Raw genomic sequence first — 21,300 nt, 5'->3', positions numbered from 1 at the left:
GCTATAACCTAGATATTTATAAAACATATGCAGTAAAAACTCTAGCTGTGATCTTTAATAATCATATAAATGTCCAGGCAAATATTTAAATTTAAAAGAAGGTCCTGTATGCCTGCCTTTGAAACACTGATCAGTACAATTTTGTCTTGACAGATAGTTCATTTTTTTTTCTCATTTATGATAAGCACTAAATCAAATCTACCTCAAAAGAGTTGTGATTTCGTTTATGTTTTTTGGGTTTTTTTCAGATACCAAATATAGCCTTAAATCTTGTTGGCGTATCAGAGAGTGTCATTGTTTAATTTACATCAATTACTGAAGATAGTGGATTTAGAGAAAAATATTAAAATTGCTATTAATTCTAGAATTCTGGAATAATTAAAATAAGATTTTCTGTAGGTATAGTCAAGGTATAATTTCCTCCCCTATTAACGATGTAAAGTAAAAATATACTCACTTAGTCTACCTGTGGTTTAATCATATGATTATTTAGGAATAACTGAGTGAGGTAGCATGCATAAGTGACAGACACATGTCACATCTCAAGTCTTCAGCTTCACAAGCTGTTTTTCAAAAATGGCATGGTTTTAATGCTTTAGAATTATTTTTTTAAACCAAGTGCTACAAAAGATAATAATTATCTTATTAGTTTCTCTGTTTTGTAAATGTCAGTCATGACAATCTCACGCAGACACTTGGTTTTATCATCACGCCTTGCTCTGCTGCCTCATTAATGCATCGTGAATACCTTCAGAATCCCCTTCCATCCCCATTCTTGATTTCATGGGAGGTGAGGATGCTAATCGTATCTGTGTGGGTGTATTTTTATAGAGCTGCCAGCAAAATCCTTCTGCTCATTTAAGAACATCATCTGTCTGTAATTAATGTTCTATATGTCTTCTTAAAAATGAGAAATGAGTATCTAGCTAATATCCCAAATTTCACCCAGCAGTTGAATTCTCAAGTGTCTATTTATGCTCAGGTCTTTCTGAAAAATACTTTATTATGTCTACAATATTAGTTATTTGTTTGCTGAGCATCATGATTGTTCATTCGTTGAAGTTCTTGCTTTCCTTCTCTCTATTCTGTCTCTCTTCATTTATGTTGGCCAGTTGGTTCAAATTTCATATCAACTTCTTGGATACTCTTTGATTTAAATTTTTTTTTATTGTTTCTAAACAAAAACAGTCATAATAAAAATTAACAAAGTAAACCTGCTTTCACATCAAGGAGTTTATATCTATGTGAAATCCAACTACTGCATTGTAAATAACTAAGCAATCAGATTACTGTGAATGATTATACACACAGTGCAAATGAGAATTTGGAAATCAGAGTTAGTAATGTAATATGAGATCAACAGGTCCTTAAGAGTAAGAACTATACATTACACCACTGTGAGTTCACTACAGATTCTTTTTTTTTTTTAACATCTTTATTGGAGTATAATTGCTTTACAATGGTGTATTAGTTTCTGCTGTATAACATAGTGAATCAGGTATACATACACATATATCCCCATATCTCCTCCCTCTTGCGTCTCCCTCCCACCCTCCCTATCCCACCCCTCTAGGTGGTCACAAAGCACGGAGCTGATCTCCCTGCAGATTCTTATCTCTAAGACTGTCAACACTAAATATTGAAAGAGGGAGTGGACCTGCTTAGTAATATACCTGGAGGCAGGACAAGAACGTTTCCTTCAGAATGTAATGTAATGAAGGTAATGTTCAGAGTTCTGAACCTGTATATAAATAAGATCATTGCATATTAACATTATACACTAATTGGAACACATTTCCCCTGAGTTGCTTAAAATACAGAGTTTTTCACATTTGCAGTGCATCCTAACCCTTCAGTATAGCTTTCTCCCACTCTAATTAATTCGCATTGCAAAAGCAATGAGTTTGATCTCAGCTGTACATGTCACAGTGACTTATCCCTTCAATGAAGTGATAATTGGTGTCTGGTTAATATTACTTATAGAAACCATGGGGCATAAAAAATAATCCTAACTTCCATTACACAGCATGAAACTTCCAGTAGCACCTATGCTATTCCCAGCATAGAATATTTTTATTTTTTAAACTATAATTCACAATTGTGAAAATGCATCCTATAAGCATATATCTACTGCCTGCTTGATCGTTACTCAAGAGGAGCTTTGAACATGGACACATGGGCTTGACACAAAAGATGGTTAGTTACCTTCAAAACACAAAACCCAACCAGACAGAAGCTAAGCTATCTCCTTGCAAAATAACTTCCAAAAACTAAGACAGATATAGTCCATGGACATTTATTCAATGCAAAGATGATTGGTGATATGCAAGGTACTTTTACATGGATGTGTAATATTTTGTTATATATGAAAAAATGTACATATTCTCACCGTATATATTTGTAAATTATGAAGCAAATAAGAAAATGAATAGTCATGAACCAGCACCTAAGTGAAGAACTAAAATATCACCAACATGGTTGCATTTACTGCTCCTTAATCCTCCCATCATGTGCCCCCAACAGATATGTACCTGATCTGCTTTGTTATCACATATCATTGGATTGGAATTTACAAAGGTTTATCGCGTGTTTATACATGCACAATTTTTAAAAATTTTTCATTAAAATATTATTTTCTGTACTATCTCCCACTTGCTTTTTCTACTAAATATTATGTTTCCGAGAATTACCCATGCCATTTTATTAAACTTTGTCCTTTTTCACTATTACATAAATCCCCTGTGGTATGACTATACCACAGTGTATGTATTGATTATTTAGTCTATAGACATCTCTGTTGCTTCCTGCTTTTAAACAGCATGAACAATACCACCGTAAACATGTTTGTGTATTTCTCCTGGTGACCATGTGTAAAAGTCTGTCTAGGAGTAGAATCAGTGGCTTATAAGATGTTCAAGTGATTAAGTTTACAAAATATGTTCAGATTTGTTTCCAAAAACTGTTGTATTATGTTATATTTTTCTCTAATAGTGTGTAAGATCCGCACAATGCCATGAGCTTATATAAATCACTGGGATATCATAATACAGTCGTTATGACAATTATTTTTATCATTAGTAACTTTGCTGTAAATATCCAGAAGTATGTTAATAATTGTAAAAGATTAAATAATAATGATGAGACTGATAATAATAAACATATTAATGGGACAAAAGAACAGAAACCAGGTACAGGAAGCAAGAGAGCACACTGGCATTGGGAGAAGAGAAGGAATGTAATTTGCAGACAGAGTCACCATCATGAGTGTGACTTTGGGGTATTAATGGGTAATGAGTATTTATTAATTTTGTAATGACTGAGTAATGTCTATATAAATACATTTATTTGATGTAATATGACAATATATTAAATTATGTCATATCAGTATAACAAATATATTGATATTGTTAGAAATTCAATCAGTTCTGGTAAATAAAGCCCTTGACAACTAGGCAGTCACTTCCCAATTCCAGTCCCCTCTCCAGCAGTAACCTGTTAAGAGTTTTGCGGACATTTCAGAATTTATATATTATAATAATATAAATATTGTATATATATTACCTATAATGTGTTATAGATATTATATATATGTTACAAATATGGAAATATTATATTGTGGATAGTTTTATGTACATGGTATTATACCAGAAGCATCATGCGACTTTCACTTGTGTTTGCTTTTTTTACCTAATATATGTCCAGAAAATCTTTCCACCTAAGTGTACATAGCTTGACCTCATTTCATACAGCCGATGGGTGTCCTATAATTTAGCCATTATAGATATGTGTGACTAAATAGGACATTATATAGTCATTTCAGGTAACCAATGAATGTCCTACAATTGAGCCAACAATTTAGCCTAGAGTTATCCTATGTGTATATTTAAGTCCAAACAACGTTGCAATAAATATCCTAGTGTGCCTTTATGTCTATAAGAAAATGTGGCTCTAAATTAGAAACCTAGAAGTAAAGTGCCTTGGTCAAATTGCATATGCAATTTGTTTTTTTTGTTTTTTTGCGGTACGCGGGCCTCTCACTGTTGTGGCCGCTCCCATCGCGGAGCACAGGCTCCGGACGCACAGGCTCAGCGGCCATGGCTCACGGGCCCAGCCGCTCCGCAGCATGTGGGATCTTCCCGGCCCGGGGCACGAACCCGTGTCCCCTGCATCGGCAGCGGACTCTCAACCACGGTGCCACCAGGGAAGCCCTGCATTTTGAATGTTAGTCGTTATAGCCGAATGTCCCTTTAAAAGGTTAGAACTGTGAAGGGTCTGACATTTTACCCTACTTGCTGGCTATTAACTTAGCCTACCACAGTTTCATAGATACTGGCAGAAGATACAACACTGCTGGGTCAGAGACAAAAGGACTTTATTACTGACAGCAATGGTAGCAGCCAAAGGGTCCACATTTTGTTGTGCAGATTTCTCAGGTGCAAATATGCATAGGGCCAAGTGAAGAGGGCCAAGTGACACCTGCACATGTTATTGTTTTATGTGATGAATACCTTGAGCTTAGGGAACCTGACTCTTTTATGATGGTTGTTAGGCATGCCTGTCCTGTGATCCAGAGGGAGATACTATCTTGATTATGTTGGATAATACACAAACATAACCTTTACTCCTTAGGGAGATATAGCCTCTGTCTTCCAAGGCTTTTCGCTCTACAAATATTCTTGAAAAGATAGTCTCTAACACAATTAGGGCTTCTGCTCACAAGATGTGCAGAAATAGGAGACCCACAAGAAATATTTCACAACAATTTACTTCAGAGAGGTTTTGTACTGGCTTCCTTTGGGAACCATGGTGTGCTACTAACCTGTGGATGCATTAAACCCTTTCCAGATTAATTCAGGAGTATCAGGTTCAGTCCCCCCAACTCTTGCTGCTGACTCCAATCTGAATCTCCTAATTATAGTGCTGATACTGTGTTTGCTTTCAGGAAAACCAGTTTTTCCCAAGTGCTTAGCCACCATGCCAGGAATCAAAATATAATGCCTGTTTTTGCAAATCAGAAAGCATTTTGCTCATGCATAGGGATCAGCTACTGGTCCTATCCAGCTCATTGTTGCCCTGTATGTATGCAAATCAAGTGTTGCCTTACATTCCAATGTTTCAAGAGAAGGGAAAAATCTGTATTATGATGTGAAAACCTCTAATTTTCAAATGTGAGTGAATTAATTCAAGTTGATTAATAATATTTTCAGCAATGTGAGATGCAACAGAGAAACCGTAGAGGATAAGTAAAGAACAGTACCTTTGACATTTAGGAGCTCATTGGTGTCATGCCCTCCTATACTCAATTATGGCCCTGTTCACAAAGCTTCCATAACATTTTATATACCTCCCTCCTATAATGTGTCATATTGGCTCATGAGTTTATGGGGGTTTTTTGCCCAATTTAGATAAAATATATTTACTGTCCTAGAGGCAATTAAACTGAAACCTTTGGGATTAATCTTCTGTACCAAACAGACATTATTTGTCTCATCTGACAAATATAATCCATATGTTATATATAGTTTTTTGTACGTTAATATCTAATCTTACAGAATTATAAAAAGTGTCATGGTACACAAAAATTTTTAGTCAATGTTGAAAGTCGTGTTCAGAAATAATTTTCAACACTTTGATTTTAACTATAATGTCACATTCCACAGATCATGTGGTTCACAGTTGTCTCTTGGGGAGTTGCTGAAGTGTTTTTGTTTGTTTTTTTCCTATTATTGCTGCTGTGTATTATTTTCAGAAGGAATTTAGATGCCATCTTGGATCCTTAAGAATATGTTTTTAATTAAAATATAATTGTGATATAACAGTATATTAGTTTTAGGTATACAACATAATGATTTGATATATATATATATATATATATATATAGTGAAACAATATATAGAAATAATAATAAATCTAGTTAACATCCATCACCACAGGGAGTTTTAAAGTCATCCCCAGCTGGAGGCCATGTGTAAGAGGATCTCAGAACCTTCTGGGTATCTGCAGTAGAAGTGTTCTTCACCACAAAAAGACCGAGGAGACTTCCTTGGGCCTTGCCTGTGACCAGATATACTTATTACTATACCACACGTATGTTGATCTTATAGATCAGTTTGGGAAAAACTGACATCTTACAAATAGAAATACATTTGATTTTTGTACATTGATCTTGTATTTTGCAAGTTTGAACTTAGTTCAAGCAGTTGTCTTATTTCTTTTTAAAGATTTCTGCAGTCTTTCTATGTGTTATCTGTGAATAAAGACCATTTTATCTTTTCCTTTCTGTTCTATTAGCTGTAGTTTTGGTTTCTTCGTTTTGTAACTACTATACATTAGCAATGATATTCCTTCCTATTCCAGTTTACAGGGTTTTTGTGGATTTTTTTGTTTTTGTTTTTTACCATGAATGAATGCAACCACCATTCCCAGGTTGACTTCCAAATGAACCTGCCTCGTGTTCTTGAGATAATCCCCATTTGATCTTGATGTCTTATTACAATGTATAAAGCATTGCTGGATTTGATTTGCTTTTGTTTTGTTGAGGGTTTTTGCACCTATGGATCATAAGGGATATTGCTTTATAATTTTCTTTTCCTGTGATGTCTTTGTCTGATTTGGGTATCAGCATGATGCTAGCCTCATAAAATAAGTTAGGAAGTATTCCCTTCTCTTCTACATTTTGGAAGAATTTGTGTGGAATTTTTTGATGTTATGTTGTTAAATGTCTAATTGAATTTACTAAGGTAGCAGTCTGCACCTGGAGTTTTCTTAGTTTGAAGTCTTTAACTTCTATTTCTTTAACTGACATCAAACTATTCAGATCATTTATTTCTTTTGGAATGATGGTTGGTACTTTGTATCTTTAAAAGAATTAGTCCATCTCATCTAACTTGTTGAATTTATGGTCATTAAATTGAGCTTAATATTCTCTTATTATTTTTTTAATGTCTGTAGGATCTGAGATAATGACTACCTTTACATTCTTGATTTTCTGTATTCTTTCTGTTTTTCTCTTTGGTCAGTCTGGTTAGAGGTTTATCAATTTTACTGATCTTTTTATAGAACTAGCTTTTGGTTTTATTGATTTCTGTATTGTTTACCTGTTTTCCACATTATTTATTTCTGCTCTTATCTTTATTATTTCCTTCCTTTTGCTTGCTTTTCTCTTTCCAGTTTTGTAAGATGCAAGATAAGATTAGATAATTGATTTGAGTCTTTCTTCTCTTCTAATTTAAGAATTTAATTATATAAATTTCCTTCTACATATTTCTTTAACTACACCCAACAAATTTTGATTTGTTGCATTTTCAATTTTATTTAATTCAAAATGCTTCTAATTTCCCTTATGACTTCTATTTCATCCATGGGTTCACTTGGAAATGTGTGGCTTAATTTCCAAATACTGGGGAATTTTCTAGATTAAAATATATATATATATTGATTTCTACATTAGTATATTATAGGAAGAAAACATTCTTTACATAATTTCTATTCTTTTACATTTTTAAGGCTCGTTTTATTGCCCAAGATAGAGTCAATCGTGGTTAAAATTTCTTGTGCACTTGAAAATAATAAGTATTCTGTGGTTATTGGTGGAGTGTTCTATAAATAACAATTTATAGGTCAAGTTGTTTAATAGTGTTTTTCATATCTCCTGTATACTTGAGGATTTCTGTCTCCTTGTTCTATCAATTGTTGAGCAAAGAGTGTTGAAGTCTCCAACTATAATTGCAAATCTATCTAATTCTCCTTTTACTTCTATTAGTTTTTGCTTCATGTATTTTGAAGCTCCATTAGATGCTTACACATTTAGTATTGTTATATTTTCTTGGTAGTTTGACCCATTTATCACTATGTAATGTCTCTCTTTACAGTGTTTTGAAACCTACTTTGTCTGATATTAAAACTAGCCACTTTCTTTTGGGTGTTTGAAGGATATATCTTTTTCTGCACTTTTAATCTAGCTATGTCCTTATATTTAAAGTAAGTTTCTTTTCAGTAGCGTATAGTACAGTCCTATTTTTTAATCCAGTCTAAAAATGTCTATATTTTAATCGGTGTGTTTAGAGCACTTATATTTGATGGAATTATTGATATGGTTAGTGAGCATAATAATTTTTAATTTGTCTCTGTAAATTCTAAATTATTAACCATGTGTATATTTGAAGCACATTGCACATAATATGAACGTGATAAGTTTATTAAGTTTATATTTCTTTCAGATCCATTCTTTTTCACTCTACTGTTGACTTGTTCTATATATAGTATCTCCAGTAATTTTTTTCATATAAGTTATAAGTGAATAGAATAGCTATTACACTTAATTTTTTTTTTTTTCTGAAAGTACTAGGTTTTATTCACCTCCCTGTGGTAACCAATAACCATACTATTAGTTAATAAGATTTCTTTATAGTAACTGTCACCTGAAATACAAAAATCCATTAACAATCTAAGTTATCAGGTGTGGTCTTACTGGAAATTCTTAACCATACACTTGTCTTGACAAGTGTTGTTTTTTAAATGATGAATTGTCTTAGTATAAGTCACTGTATTTCTGTAACAAAGTAATGAAAGGCACAGCTAGTGCAAGTGAACTTAAACCCATTCAACTACCCGCTGAAAAAATACTTTGGTTCTTCAGGAAAAAAAAATAGCAAGACAAAAAATCTGGTTCATTTCACAGTTCTGTTCATTTTCATAACTGTAATCTAATAGTTACAAGATAAAAATACTCCAGGAAGAACCAAATATGTAGCAATGAACAAACATGCGTGAGAGAATTTGTGCATTCAATGTATCTGGCAGAAAAACTAGTTAAAATGCTAAATAGAACAAATTTGGTCTTTAAAATATCAGTTCCTTTCCTTTAAAAAAAAACTTGAGTCTACCGAGAAAATACAAAAACATAAGGCTATAAGTAAATAATACCTGTGTTTAGGCTATTACAGTGCAGGTTATCCTCAAGGCCACATACATCCTGCTTCACTGCTGCTGGCACTCTGCTGGGTTTTGATCCTTCTTTGGGTCATAGTCTGGATCATTTTCCTCATCTCCTTCTTCTTCCCCTTCCTCATCCGCTTCTTCATCATCTTCATCATAATCATCATCGTCGTCGTCAATAGCTTCTCCAGTAAAGTATAATACTGATCTTGGGATTATGCGCTCACGTAAAAAGTGACCAATTTCAAAGTCCGCAGCAAGGATAGCTTCGGCAGCATCATCCAGATCTCCACTCTCAGGAACTTCAAGAGGGGCAAAAAAATTAAAGAAAGAGTCATTAGAAACTGTTTTGGTCACAGTACAAACTGTCCCACGTCCCTTGTGTTTCTGCTTCTTCTTAATGGTTTTCAAAGTGACATTCTTCCCTTTTTTCCAATCTATCTGGCACCCTGTACAACCCATAATTTCTGGTCCATCAAAAGAAAAAGGATCAGAATCATCTGGTTCTGACCTCATCCTTTATGTCTTTGTCAACACTTCATTTGTGAAGTATTCATTGGGTTCAAAGTGAAATTCTAAGACAAAACTCATAGGCTGACCAGCATCTGAGAACTTCACTTTAATATCTTTCAAGTGCTTCAGAATAGGTTCATCATGTTCCTGAACCATACCACTGAGCACATCAACATTCTTAAAAACGGTCAACCAAAATTCAGGAATTCCTTTGGGGTCTTCTTTTTCTTCGTCCTTTTTCTCATCTTCATTCTTGGCCTTTTCTTTTAGCTCCTCTGAAATTTCATCTTCCTCATCTGGTTTCCATTCACATTCTTCTTCTGTAGGTTCATAAATGGCATTAATGATCTCAAATCACTTATCAAATAGAGGTTGATAGAGAACAGCATACTTTCTTTCAATATCATGAACTTCCTCATAGAACTTGGCTTCTATCTGTGCACATTTAGCTTGAAGGTTTTTGAGAGCATTCACGCGTCTTTTACTACCCGAGGCAAGCTTTCAGTGTATCCTGTTGGTGTTTCTACCAGACCATCAAGTCTTTCTTGAAGGGCTGCAACAATCTGAGGATTTTGCATCATCTGAACAGTCAGCTGACGCGCTTTGATTTTTGTTTCTTCACCAGTTTCTTCTTCTTCAACTTTTTCAACATCATCCAAATATTGATCAAGTTCAGACTGTTCTTTGTTGTCGATGTCTGCCATGTTGTATGAACGCCAAATATCGGTTGCTAGCACAGGGAGCCAGGCGGCCGGAGCTGCGCAGGCAGTGACTCAGGGCGGCGGCGGGAGGAGCAGAAGGCGACGCGGCGAGCAGGTGGCGCTAAAAAAGCTACACTTAATTTTTAAATCATATTTTATTATGAATGCATTTCTCATGTCTATACAGGGTAAAAGTAATATAGTAACTGCTGAGTATATCAATCAGTGAATATTAAATTACTTATTCATCTTCCTATTACATGTTTTACTTTTAATAATAATAGTATAAGTCTGTTGAAACAAGAAGAAAAAAAGGAATAAGTTGATAAATGCCTTGATGCAAAAATCAGTAGCAGCATATGGTCATGAATAAGGTATCACCATTTCAATATCTTTGTCTGTTTTAGTTCCCAGCAGTATTACCTTAGAGAAGACCTTTGCCCTGCAATAGACAATACCATTGGTGCTTGAAAAAGGTGCATTATTTCTGAGAAGTAGGAGAACATGATAATGGTTTAACTTTAGCATGTTTGTGACAATGGTGAGCCTAGTGTGTTGTTTTTTTTTTTTTTTTTTTTTTACCCAAAACACTATTAACCTTCCCCATGGCAAATGAAAGTTTAATTTAAGAGCAAATGTTCTAAGGAATCATTACTTTCTAACTGGAGAATTCCAAAGGTGAGCTGAGAGAAAAGAAGGTTGCAGAGACACTCAGTAACCCTTATGTAATCCTGGCAGATAGAAGGTGGCATTAGTTAGATAAGGGGGAAGAAAAAGAATATTTTAACTTAGGGTTTTCAGTGAATCTTATTCCCACACTTCACACAAAACCCAACTGATTTTTAAGCGTGATGGTAAATGATACCTAGGCTAATCCTGAAAGTAAGCAACATCCCATTTGTCCCAAGCCTGAAAGAAAGCTCAGTTTTCCAGTGGATCATAAATTATTCCATTGACTTGTTTTGTTAGGTTTTGTTTAGTTTTCTTATGACTGGGAATTTGTACAAGTTTAGTATTTGTCACATGCAGGTGTATATCTGTGTCATTCTCCATGACTATTCATTTACTTATTCATTCCACAGATATTTATTAAGTATGTTAGGCACTGTTATAGATGCTGAATAGGACTATTACCATAAAGAGCAGTTTTGAGAGTAGATTCTGGAGATAAGAACCATTTTTAATCTTGGTAGGACAAATGAGCATATTGAAGCTACCAAGAAGCCTTCTGAAGTCTTAGAAATAATATGCAAGACTAACGATGTATTTTTTTAATGGATAAAGTTTTAATAAGACTTAATTAGATTGTGATTGTAGTCTATCAGAAATGTAGAACTCCAGAAAAATATGCTGATATTAATAAGAAAAAAAATTGAAATTCTCAGTATTGTCAATGGCATAAGATATCAAAAACTCATAAAGAATTATTTCAAGTATGTAGTGACTCAACTTGGAAGGATGCAATTTGAAATTAGTGATGTTTTGAGTAAGGATACGGTCTTTGTTCAAGAGCCATCATTACTATTACCCCACTTAAGAAGATGGAAATGTTTTTTGAGTTTATATAAAAGTGCCAGGCTGCTAACTATTATTGTTCTATGTGAAGCTACTGCCCCTCAACCAAAACGCAGGCTTATAAAAATCACAGTGACAGCCACTTCAGACCTAAGTAACATTGTCATCTATCTTCACTTCTCACTCTAGGGTTGTACTAGACTGACTACAAGTGTGTAATATTTGAGAAGCCATTACCCATGTGGTCCAGTCACAGAATGATGCTCCAGTTAAAGACACAGAGCTCACTGTTGAAAAACAATTCAAAATAAACTTTTCTCTTACACACAGCATCACTACTTTATTTCCTTTCTACTTTTCTCACATATTGTATTATATTATATTATATTATATTATATTATACTATATTACATATTATAGATATTCCCTCATTTCTCACTTTGAAACTTACAGAAAACGATTTTCTCCAGCCCTGGCAAACATGTCCATCTTATCCTCCTGCCTTGCCCCTTTTCTAATTAAATCTCATTATAAAATCTCCAAATCATCTGTCAGGCAAGTTGGGGAAAGAAAATCTAAGTGGGAAAAGCAAGATTCCATTTAGAATAAGATGAGTAGAAAAGTTAGGAATCTTAATTTTGGTTTTGCTACATGGGATTTCAGGCCTTTGCATACTAAGACTTAGTAGAGTCTTAATCTTAAAGGAGTGTCATGGGACATTTATTCCAACTCACAAATGAGAAACTTTTGTCATAAAGTTTAAATGATCTTCCCCTGATTAAATCGTAATATTCAAGGTGCATCTGGGAAGCCATTGTCCCAGCAGTGTACTCATTTTCTGAACACTGCACCCACCATTGTCTACAGAAGAAGTCAGCAAACTTTGGCCCTTGAGCCAAATCTGGCCCACTGCCTGTTTCTGTCGATAAAGTTTTATTGGAACACAGCCACACTCATTTGTTTACCTGTTGCCTGTGACTGCACAGTACGACAGCAGAGTAGAGTAGTTGCAACAGAATCTATATGGTTCACAAAGCCAAAATAATTAATTAACAGACCATTTACAGAAGGCCCGTTTTCAAAAGTAGGCTATTTGTTCATTAGTGTGAGGTCCTTCAAGATAGGAATACCCCTCACGCACACCACCACCCCTGACATATGAACACAGTCATATTACAGGATTCTGTCAACTCCCCTGGTAAGTCACAAATGATCTGAGAAAGGCCTGCTGTTTCCTAGGAGGTAAGGTATAGAAGTGGTATTAAATGAAAACTCCCTGAGGTCCCTTAAAATCGCTCACATTTATTTACTGTTTATCCATTTCCTGGCACTGTTCTAAATATTTCATAGTATTAACTAATTTAATATTCACACCCAACCTATCATCTATTATTAACCTTTACAGTTTAGGAAACTGATTAAGGAACTTAAGGCAATACAGCTGTGAAGTGGAAGTCAGGTTTCAAATACAGACACTGTCTCCAAAGCCCACAGGCTTAACTTCTAAATGAGTTTGCCTCCCATAAAGAGTTTTTAAAAAATTAAAAAGTAAAATAATAAAATAAAAACCACCTTTATTTATTTTTTTTGCAAACGCAGTGAACCCAGCCAAGGTGTGTTTGGATAGCCAAGGTTGGTTTGGGGTAATCTGTGATAATGTTTGTAAAGTTCTTTTAAAGCATTTGTTCAACAAATATTTGTTGACCACCTACTGCATGACAGACCCCACTTTATTAAGTGAAGGCAGTCCCTTCCTTGACAACACTTACAATTTAGCAAGAATTTCCTTTCTAGAACTGTCAGGCGAAGAGTAAGGGCACAAGCATCAGGACTCAAGGGCTCTAGTGGGAATGAGGTTATTATGTTCTTTTTGACGTCAGATGATTATGTTGAATGAAGAGCAGGCATATTGGTAAGATGAAAGGAATATGGACTTTAGAGCCAGAAAGTAATGAATTTCAATTTCAAACTTGAGTTTAGAGAAGTTACTTCAAACTCCCTGAGTCTCAATTTTCTTATTTTTATAATATAAAACTTCCCAGAGTTTTTTGTAAGGATTCCATAAGATCATATACGTGATGAGCTCTGACGTAATGTCAGCATCTTAGCTGGCACTCAATTAAAATTCTCTCATACTTCCCTTGAAAACGTTTATCTATAATTTCTCATATTTCAGTGCTGGCTCCGAGTTCTTCCTCCTTGAAATACCATGCACGTTTCCTTATGGGAAAACATTTCCCACCAGGCATGCAGGGTTAGAATAGCTGCTGCATTTAGGAACATATCACAGTGATCCTTGTTCTTGTATTTATCTGTGGATTTATATGTGTGTCTGTATATCTACAGATCATTGAAAAATCATCAAACATGGATTATGTGTATATCTATACATTTATTATTTATGATTTATCTTTTCCTTTAGGTACATTCTAACTGTTATATTACCAACTCTTCAGGGTCAAGGACCTGAAGTCTGCTTTGGTAACTAATTAGGGCACTTTGTAAATATTTTGCGCATTTGTCATAATGAAATATTTTAGTCTCTTTCAATTGAAAGGGACAGAGACTCACTAAGTTCACCTTAAATAATGGATATTTATTAGAAGACTACAGTGGATTAATACCACAGAAATCCAGGAGCAGCTGCATAGCCAACTCAGAGATAATGGAAGTCAGGGTTTTTTGTTTTTGTTTTTGTTTTTCTTTTGCTTTTTCAGAAATTTGCAGCTCTGATACGAGTAGGGGAAAAAATGAGTTTATCTTTCTCTCTGTATATCACTTCAGCCACAATGACTGTATTTTATTATTTCTCTTCTCTCCTATGTCATAGTGTCTTTTTTTTTTTTTTTTTTTTTGCGGTACGCGGGCCTCTCACTCTTGTGGCCTGTGCCGTTGCGGAGCACAGGCTCCGGATGCGCAGGCTCAGCGGCCATGGCTCACGGGCCCAGCTGCTCCGCGGCATGTGGGATCTTCCCGGACCGGGGCACGAACCCGTGTCCCCTGCATCGGCAGGCGGACTCTCAACCACTGCGTCACCAGGGAAGCCCTGTCATAGTGTCTTTATTCAGAGCTTCTGCTGCCGTGTAGTTCCAGTGTACTATCTTTCCTCAATCTCTTTTTGTTTCTGCTTTCCACCGTCAGTTTTCCCCCCCATTGGTTCAAATTCCCCAGAGACAGTATGTGACTGACCTAACCAATCATCCTTGTCCATATTGGACAAAACTTTTGCTCAAAGCCACACCAGGTGCTGTCATTCAGCTCACAAATTGTCAACCTTGGGCTAGGCGCTCATCCTTAGTCATTTCAGCTGTGGGCATGGGGGTAGGGTCCTGATATACAGAATTTGGACACTTATATTTTCTAAAAACAGACTAAGGCCACATCCATAGCTGGGGGTAGGGAGTGAGGACAGGAGGACTGACACTTAACTACAGGATACTCTTGGAAAGGCATTTAAGGATTTAGTATGCATTCTGGGTCTTATAATAGTTTATACAGGTCATAATAATCCAGTGGGAGAGATAAAGGCAAATCGCTAGAGAGAGTGGCATATGAGACAGAAATCAGTGTTTAGGCTCCTAGGTTTCTTGAGAGAAGCAACTTTTTTCTTTCTCTAGTAACTAGCTTGAGATGATCAATATGTTTGTTGAATGTGTAATGAGCAGTATGAATTCTGGACTAAACTGAACATTTCCATGTTAAAACCACCATCATATGATGTTTCCATTCTCTAGTATTCTCAATGGATGGTATGAGCCAGCAAGAAGTTCAGTATTCCATGCCCATAGGTTTAGAATATTTCTGTCTTTGAGACTTCTTAAGTGGAGAGTTTGTGTGGAGGCCACAGTTCAGTTCACTTGATGCCATTCTGGAAGTGATCCTAATTTAAAAAGAAAACTAATGTCCCAGTTATGTCAGTCAGTTAATCTTTAATAGCATCACCTTGACACATCACCTTGACAGTGTATTCAATTTCATTTTTTTTTTGGCATTAAAACTATTTATTGAACTATTGTAATAGCCAAAATCTAGAAACCACCTACTCATCAGTAATGAACTGATGAGATATATTACGGTTTTACAGTCCAGAAACTCTGTAGCTGTGAAACAGAATGTAGTAAATTCAAACATGCGTATATGAAGAGATCTCTAAGATATATTGTTATGTAAACAAAAATTAAAGTTACAAAGTTAATATTGTTTGAAGGCTATATACACACACGCATTTACACACACAAACACATAGCTGCATATGCAAAGGAAATTTCCGTAAGGACATACAATATCAGTTAATAGTGGTTAAATCTAAGGAGGGGAGCCAAGTTCAAAGTTGGGACCATAGCATAGTTTTAATAGATAACATTTTGGACATTTTTTTTTTAAATTTTTTGAATTTTACTTTATTTTTTTAAACATCAGGTTCTTATTAGTCATCCATTTTATACACATCAGTGCATACATGTCAATCCCAATTGCCCAATTCAGTCCACCACCACCCCCCAACCCCCCACCCCCCCCGCCGCTTTCCCTCCTTGGTATCCATACATTTGTTCTCTACATCTGTGTCTCAATTTCTGCCCTGCAAACTGGTTCATCTGTACCATTTTTCTAGGTTCCACATATATGCTTTAATATACGATATTTGTTTTTCTCTTTCTGACTCACTTCACTCTGTATGACAGTCTCTAGATTCATCCACATCTCTACAAATGACCCAATTTTGTTCCTTTCTATGGCTGAGTAATATTCCATTGTATACATGTACCACATCTTCTTTATCCATTCGTCTGTCGATGGGCATTTAGGCTGCTTCCATGACCTGGCTATTGTAAATAGTGCTGCAATGAACACTGGGGTGCATGTGTCTTTTTGAATTATGGTTTTCTCTGGGAATATGCCCAGTAGTGGGATTGCTGAGTCATATGATAATTTTATTTTTAGATTTTTAAGGAACCTGCATACTGTTCTCCACAGTAGCTGTACCAATTTACATTCCCACCAACAGTGCAAGAGGGTTCCCTTTTCTCCACACCCTCTCCAGCATTTGTTTTTTGTAGATTTTCTGATGATACCCATTCTAACTGGTGTGAGGTGATACCTCATTGTAGTTTTGATTTGCATTTCTCTAATAATTAGTGATGTTGAGCAGCTTTTCATGTGCCTCTTGGCCATCTATATGTCCTCTTTGGAGAAATGTCTACTTAGGTCTTCTGCCCATTTTTGGATTGGGTTCTTTGTTTTTTTTAATATCAAGCTGCATGAGCTGTTTATATATTTTGGAGATTAATCCTTTGTCTGTTGATTTGTTTGCAAATATTTTCTCCCATTCTGAGGGTTGTCTTTTCGTATTGTTTGTAGTTTCCTTTGCTGTGCAAAAGCTTTTAAGTTTCATTAGGTCCCATTTGTTTATTTTTGTTTTTATTTCCATTACTCTAGTATGTGGATCAAAAAAGATCTTGCTCTGATTTATGTCAAAGAGTATTCTTCCTATGTTTTCCTCTAAGAGTTTTATAGTGTCTGGCCTTACATTTAGGTCTCTAATCCATTTTGAGTTTATTTTTGTGTATGGTGTTAGGGAGTGTTCTAATTTCATTCTTTTACATGTAGCTATCCAGTTTTCCCAGCACCACTTACTGAAGAGACTGACTTTTCTCCATTGTAGATCCTTGCCTCCTTTGCCATAGATTAGTTGGCCACAGGTGTGTGGGTTTATCTCTGGGCTTTCTATCCTGTTCCATTGATCTATGTTTCTGTTTTTGTGCCAGTGCCATATTCTCTTGATTGCTGTAGCTTTGTAGTATAGTCTGAAGGCAGGGAGTCTGATTCATCCAGATCCGTTTTTTTTCCCTCAAGACTGCTTTGGCTATTCAGGGTCTTTTGTGTCTCCATACAAATTTTTAGATTATTTGTTCTAATGCTGTAAAAAAGGCCATTGGTAATTTGATAGGGATTGTATTGAATCTGTAGATTCCTTTGGGTAGTATAGTCATTTTCACAATAGTGATTCTTCCAATCCAAGAACATGGTATATCTCTCCATCTGTTGGTATCACCTTTAATTAGGTTCAACAGTGTCTTATAGTTTTCTGCATACAGGTCTTTTGTCTCCTTAGGTAGGTTTATTCCTAGGTATTTTATTCTTTTTGTTGCAGCAGTAAACGGGACTGTTTCCTTAATTTCTCTTTCATATATTTCATCATTAGTGTATAGGAATGCAAGAGATTTCTGTGCATTAATTTTGTACCCTGCTACTTTACCAGATTCATTGATTAGCAGTAGTAGTTTTCTGGTGGCATCTTTAGGATTCTCTATGTATAGTATCATGCCATCTGCAAACAGTCACAGTTCTACTTCTTCTTTTCCAATTGTATTCCTTTTGTTTTTTTTTCTTCTCTGATTGCTGTGGCTAGGACTTCCAAAAGTATGTTGAACAGTAGTGGTGAGAGTGGACATCCTTGTCTTATTTCTGATCTTAGAGGAAATGCTTTCAGTTTTTCACCATTGAGTATGATGTTTGCTGTGGGTTTGTCATATAAGGCCTTTATTATGTTGTGGTAGGTCCCCTCTATGCCCACTTTCTGGAGAGTTTTTATCAATAATGGGTGTTGAATTTTTTCAAAAGCTTCTTCTGCATCTGTTGTGATGATCACATGTTTTTTTTCTTCAATTTGTTAATATGGTGTATCACATTGATTGATTTGCGTATATTGAAGAATCCTTGCATCGCTGGGATGAATCCCACTTGATCATGGTGCATGATCCTTTTAATGTGTTGTTGGATTCTGTTTGCTAGTATTTTGTTGAGGATTTTTGCATCTATATTCATCAGTGATACTGGTCTGTAATTTTCTTTTTTTGTAGTATCTTTGTCTGGTTTTGGTATCAGGGTGATGGTGACCTCATAGAATGAGTTTGGGAGTGTTCCTTCCTCTGCAGTTTTTTGGAAGACTTTGAGAAGGATGGGTGTTACCTCGTCTCTAAATGTTTGATAGAATTCACCTGTGTAGCCATCTGGTCCTGGACTTTTGTTTGTTGGAAGATTTTTAATCACAGTTTCAATTTCATTACTTGTGATTGGTGTGTTCATATTTTCTATTTCTTCCTGGTTCAGTCTTGGAAGATTATACCTTTCTAAGAATTTGTCCATTTCTTCCAGGTTGTCCATTTTATTGGCATAGAGTTGCTTGTAGTAGTCTCTTAGGATGCTTTGTATTTCTGCGGTGTCTGTTGTAACTTCTCCTTTTTCATTTCTAATTTTATTGATTTGAATGCTCTCCCTCTTTTTCTTGATGTGTCTGGCTAATGGTTTATCAATTTTGTTTATCTTCTCAGAGAACCAGCTTTTACTTTTGTTGATCTTTGCTCTTGTTTTCTTTGTTCCTATTTTGTTTATTTCTGCTCTGATCTTTATGATTTCTTTCCTTCTGCTAACTTTGTGTTTTGTTTTTCTTTCTCTAGGTCCTTTAAGTGTAAGGTTAGATTGTTTATTTGAGATTTTTCTATTTCTTGAGGTAGGCTTTTATAGCTATAAACTTCCCTCTTAGAACTGCTTTTGCTGCATCCCTTCCTCATGTTTTCATTGTCATTTGTCTCTAGGTATTTTTTGATTTCCTCTTCGGTTTCTTCAGTGATTTCTTGGTTATTTAATAACGTATTGCTTAGCATACATGTGTTTGTGTTTTTTACATTTTTTCCCTGTAATTTATTTCTAATCTCATAGTGTTGTGGTCAGAAAAGATGCTTGATATGCTTTCAATTTTCTGAAATTTACTGAGGCTTGATTTGTGACCCAAGATGTGATCTATCCTGGAGAATGTTGTGTGTGCACTTTAGAAGAAAGTGTAATCTGCTGTTTTTGGATGGAATGTCCTATAAATGTCAATTAAATCTATCTGGTCTATTGTGTCATTTAAAGCTTGTGTTTCCTTATTAATTTTCTGTTTGGATGATCTGTCCATTGGTGTAAGTGAGGTGTTAAATTCCCCCACTATTATTGTGTTACTGTCGATATCCTCTTTTATAGCTGATAGCAGTTTCCTTATGTATTGAGGTGCTCCTCTGTTGGGTGTGTAAATATTTAAAATTGTTATTTCTTCTTCCTGGATTGATCCCTTGATCATTATGTAGTGTCCTTCCTTGTCTCTTGTAACATTCTTTATTTTAAAGTCTATTTTATCTGATATGAGTATTGCTACTCCAGCTTTCTTTTGATTTCCATTGCATGGAATATGTTTTCCCATCCCCTCACTTTCAGTCTGTATGTGTCCCTAGGTCTGAAGGGGGTCTCTTGTAGACAGCATATATATGGGTCTTGTTTCTGTATCCATTCAGCGAGCCTGTGTCTTTTGGCTGAAGCATTTAATCCATTCACGTTTAAGGTAATCATTGATATGTATGTTCCTATGACCATTTTCTTAATTGTTTTGGGTTTGTTTTTGTAGGTCCTTTTCTTCTCTTGTGTTTCCCACTTGGAGAAGTTCCTTTAGCATTTGTTGTAGAGCTGGTTTGGTGGTGCTGAATTCTCTTAGCTTTTGCTTGTGTGTAAAGCTTTGGATTTCTCCATCAAATCTGAATGAGATCCTTGCCAGTTAGAGTAATCTTTGTTGTTGGTTCTTCCCTTTCATCACTTTAAGTATATCATGCCACTCCCTTCTGGCTTGTAGAGTTTCTGCTGAGAAATCAGCTGTTAACCTTATGGGAGTTCCCTTGTATGTTATTTGTCGTTTTTCCCTTGCTGCTTTCAATAATTTTTCTTTGTCTTTAATTTTTACCAATTTTATTACTATATGTCTTGGCGTGTTTCTCCTTGGGTTTATCCTATCTGGGACTCTCTGCACTTCCTCGACTTGGGTGGCTATTTCCTTTCCAATGTTAGGGAAGTTTTCAACTATAATCTCTTCAAATATTTTCTCAGGTCCTTTCTCCCTCTCTTCTCCTTCTGGGACCCCTGTAATGCAAATGTTGTTTTATTTAATGTTGTCCCAGAGGTCTCTTAGGCTGTCTTCATTTCTTTTCATTCTTTTTTCTTTATTCTGTTCTGCAGCAGTGAATTCCACCATTCTGTCCTCCTGGTCAGTTATCCATTCTTCTGCCTCACGTATTCTGCTATTGATTCCTTCTAGTGTAGTTTTCATTTCAGTTATTGTGTTGTTCATCTCTGCTTAATTCTTCTGGATCCTTGTTTAACATTTCTTGCATCTTCTCGATCTTTGCCTCCATTTTCTTTCCAAGGTCCTGAATCATCTTCACTATCATTATTCTGAATTCCTTTTCTGGATGGTTGTCTATCTCCACTTCATTTAGTTGTTTTTCTGGGGTTTTATCTTGTTCCTTCATCTGGTACATAGCCCTCTGCCTTTTCATCTTGTCTACCTTTCTGTGAATGTGGTTTTTGTTCCACAGGCTGCAGGATTGTAGTTCTTCTTGTTTCTGCTGTCTTCCCTCTGGTGGATGAGGCTATCTAAGAGCCTTGTTCAAGTTTCCTGATGGGAGTGACTGGTGGTGGGTAGAGCTGGCTGTTGCTTTGGTGGGCAGAGCTTATTAAAACTTTAATCCACTTGACTGCTGATGGGTGGGCCTGGGTTCCCTCCCTGTTGGTTGTTTGGCCTGAGGCGACCCAACACTGGAGCCTTCCT

At 35.7% G+C, this 21,300-nt stretch overlaps 2 protein-coding genes across 5 annotated transcripts in view; one reads left to right on the top strand and one right to left on the bottom strand.

Moving 5' to 3' along the window:
* Positions 1-21,300, top strand: part of PTPRD (protein tyrosine phosphatase receptor type D) — a 1,574,709-nt gene that overhangs the window by 826,937 nt on the left and 726,472 nt on the right. The window lies entirely within an intron of this gene.
* On the bottom strand, positions 8,918-10,247 carry LOC309963934 (nucleosome assembly protein 1-like 1). The gene is given in 4 exon segments (XM_082842476.1): positions 8,918-9,456; positions 9,460-9,804; positions 9,808-9,935; positions 9,938-10,247. Coding segments are annotated over 4 exon segments (1,167 nt in total). The 5' UTR covers positions 10,155-10,247; the 3' UTR covers positions 8,918-8,979.

This window comes from Leucopleurus acutus (genome assembly GCF_964270905.1).
Source record: "Leucopleurus acutus genome assembly, chromosome: 7".
Lineage (NCBI taxonomy): Eukaryota > Metazoa > Chordata > Mammalia > Artiodactyla > Delphinidae > Leucopleurus > Leucopleurus acutus.
This window is presented reverse-complemented; position numbering and strand designations above follow the sequence as displayed.